The sequence below is a fragment of the Etheostoma spectabile genome, unplaced genomic scaffold (assembly GCF_008692095.1).
Source record: "Etheostoma spectabile isolate EspeVRDwgs_2016 unplaced genomic scaffold, UIUC_Espe_1.0 scaffold272, whole genome shotgun sequence".
NCBI classification, from domain to species: Eukaryota; Metazoa; Chordata; class Actinopteri; order Perciformes; family Percidae; genus Etheostoma; species Etheostoma spectabile.
This window is the reverse complement of record NW_022605576.1, coordinates 1,925,100-1,927,479: the sequence shown is the minus strand read 5'-3', so window position 1 is coordinate 1,927,479 and position 2,380 is coordinate 1,925,100. Positions and strand designations below refer to the sequence as shown.

Genomic DNA, 2,380 nt, shown 5'->3' with positions numbered 1-2,380 from the left:
TTTTGTGGAGGTCAACGAGGAGGGAACGGAGGCTGCTGCTGCCACTGGTGTTGTCATGATGATGCGCTGCATGCCCATGCGTCCAGCTACCTTCATCGCAGACCACCCCTTCCTCTTCTTCATCCGACATAACCCCTCCATGAGCGTTCTCTTTGCTGGCCGATACTGCTCCCCTGAGTGAGCAATACATCGTTAGAGTAGTGGTTCTCAACTTACAATACATAAAGTAAAGTATAAATACTCTGAGAATCACAGCCCTAGAGTTTTAGAACCAGTCCCAGTTCCCGTCCTATGTTTTCGACACCAGATTGATGAGTAGAAACTGCGGCGTTGAAAGAAACGGGGCTTCTTGTTTGCATCACTTCTTACATTCTGTTCATCCTGAACCTCAGCTTCTTGTATTCTTCATCTTTTGCACCTGATCTCATCCTATGTTCTGTTTTCTTTATGCATGGCCCTCTTTGCTGCCTCCTCCCTCCCTACCCTAGTTAGTCTATACCAGTAAAGTCTAGTTTATCTTATCTTAAACCTTACACCCTTTGAAAGAATTTGCCTTAATCACAGTTTCTACTATGCTCTTTTTTTTTTCACTGCCAGACGTCAACTGTACCATATGAATGTATGACGATGGCAGATTCTCTGCACTTTATCTACAGAACATGCATTTTCAGCCTTTAATATATTCAGTTAACCAAAGAGAATAATGTGATGAAATCACAATGTCAGAAAGATATGATCTTGGAAATATAATCAACAAAGTGCAGTTATTTGTAATTGTACCACTATGCATATAATGAATTTAGACTATAGTAAAAGAGTTTACATGAAGGTTTGAACTGGGTTTGAATCCAGGACATTTTTATGTGTATGCTTTATGGAATAAAAGTGTGTGCTTCACAAATATTGGTTGTCACTTTTATTTTTAAAATTTTAACATTTTCTCAGACCTGTGTGATAATATGGATAACCTACAGTTTGATCTGCCAAGAAAAGTAGTGGGATTACTAATAACACGACATTGTGGAATTGTTAATACTACACTGGTTGTCTATTAAAAGTATTACATTACTTAGTGTTCATGTTTAACCAGAACACACTGTAGTAGAATGCTTTAATCAATACTATATGAGGAGCAACAAGTATATGTACTTGGAGATATGAGCTTTATGTCACATAAGGAACATTTTGCATGTAAAAATGGCGGAATAATCCAGGCTTGATGTGTTAGAGTTTGAACTCTACATAGCTGATAACCAGAGATATGCTGCATAATACAGCAATTGGACGTGTATGATGTGTTAAATAGGAAAAGAAGGGATTTGTTGTGCATACACAAAGGGTAATATACGGTATGTTAGTAACAATATAAATGCATCCTACTCCAACATAGTAAGAGATGCTAATGCATCGCTACGTTTGTGCCCTCAGTCCGAAAAGAAGAAAAAGCTCATCGAAAGATTTCATTTTACAAAGACAATTTAGCAGAATTGGTCGATAGGAGCATAACAAGTCCAATTTTTATAGTTTTGGGTGAATAGGAAATGTAAAAGCTGAAAATGTAGGTTTAGGAAATTTAAAATCTAGTCCAAAATCCCTGTTATCAACTATTCCTCCCTGGTTGTTTGTGATGCCATTAGTAGATTTAAATATCCAGCAACTGAGGAAGAAGTCTGAGCAGATATATACTGGGAATATAGTAGCTATAGCCTCGTTACAACCAAGTAATTACAGGAACGTAGAACCACAGGTCTACTCACCACTCTCCCCCAAGACCCTGCCCTAAAGTAGGAGCTGAAAGAGTTACAGGAACTGTGGTCAGAGGAACTTAATAATCCACAATCCAGTCGGAACACAAGAAAAAAAGGAACTTTATGTTGTAGGAACTGCAAAAATCCCTCCGGCTGTCACGCGGCTATTATATTGAGCAACACTTTGCAGAAAAGTTGTAGATATTCACAGATGGTTGAAAAGATCCTGAGACTGAATGTACTGGGACCCAGTTTACATTCCACACTATAAGATATGTATTAAGAAGAGAGCCACAGATCATTTATCCGTTTATACTGTTGCTAATATACTAGCCTTGAAATAAATTGTTGGAAGAAATTAATAAAAGTAATTGCTTTGGATAGTTTGGCAGCGCTTACAACTATAACAACAGCGCAATCATGCAGACAAGATCAAATTTTTTTATGTACAGAATGTACGATAAGGAAGTAAAGGTTTGCTTTGTGTGGGTTCCTGTCCTTGTAGGTGTAGATGGAAACCATGATGCTGACATATCGGCCAAAACTGAGGGCAAAGCAGTTATCAAGCATCAAATGGAAATGGTCCCTATGGCAAGAATATTGGGACCTAAATGACACAGGAAGACATCTAC

General features: G+C 38.2%; 1 protein-coding gene across 1 annotated transcript in view; it reads left to right on the top strand.

The window, feature by feature from the left end:
* Positions 1 to 810, top strand: part of LOC116685837 (leukocyte elastase inhibitor-like) — a 15,124-nt gene extending 14,314 nt beyond the window's left edge. Inside the window, 1 exon segment of the mRNA XM_032510798.1 lies at positions 1 to 810. This exon segment is cut by the window's left edge and continues 49 nt beyond it. Coding sequence (XP_032366689.1) covers positions 1 to 181 — 181 coding nt within the window. The 3' untranslated portion in view covers positions 182 to 810.
* Positions 811 to 2,380: the final 1,570 nt, after the last annotated feature.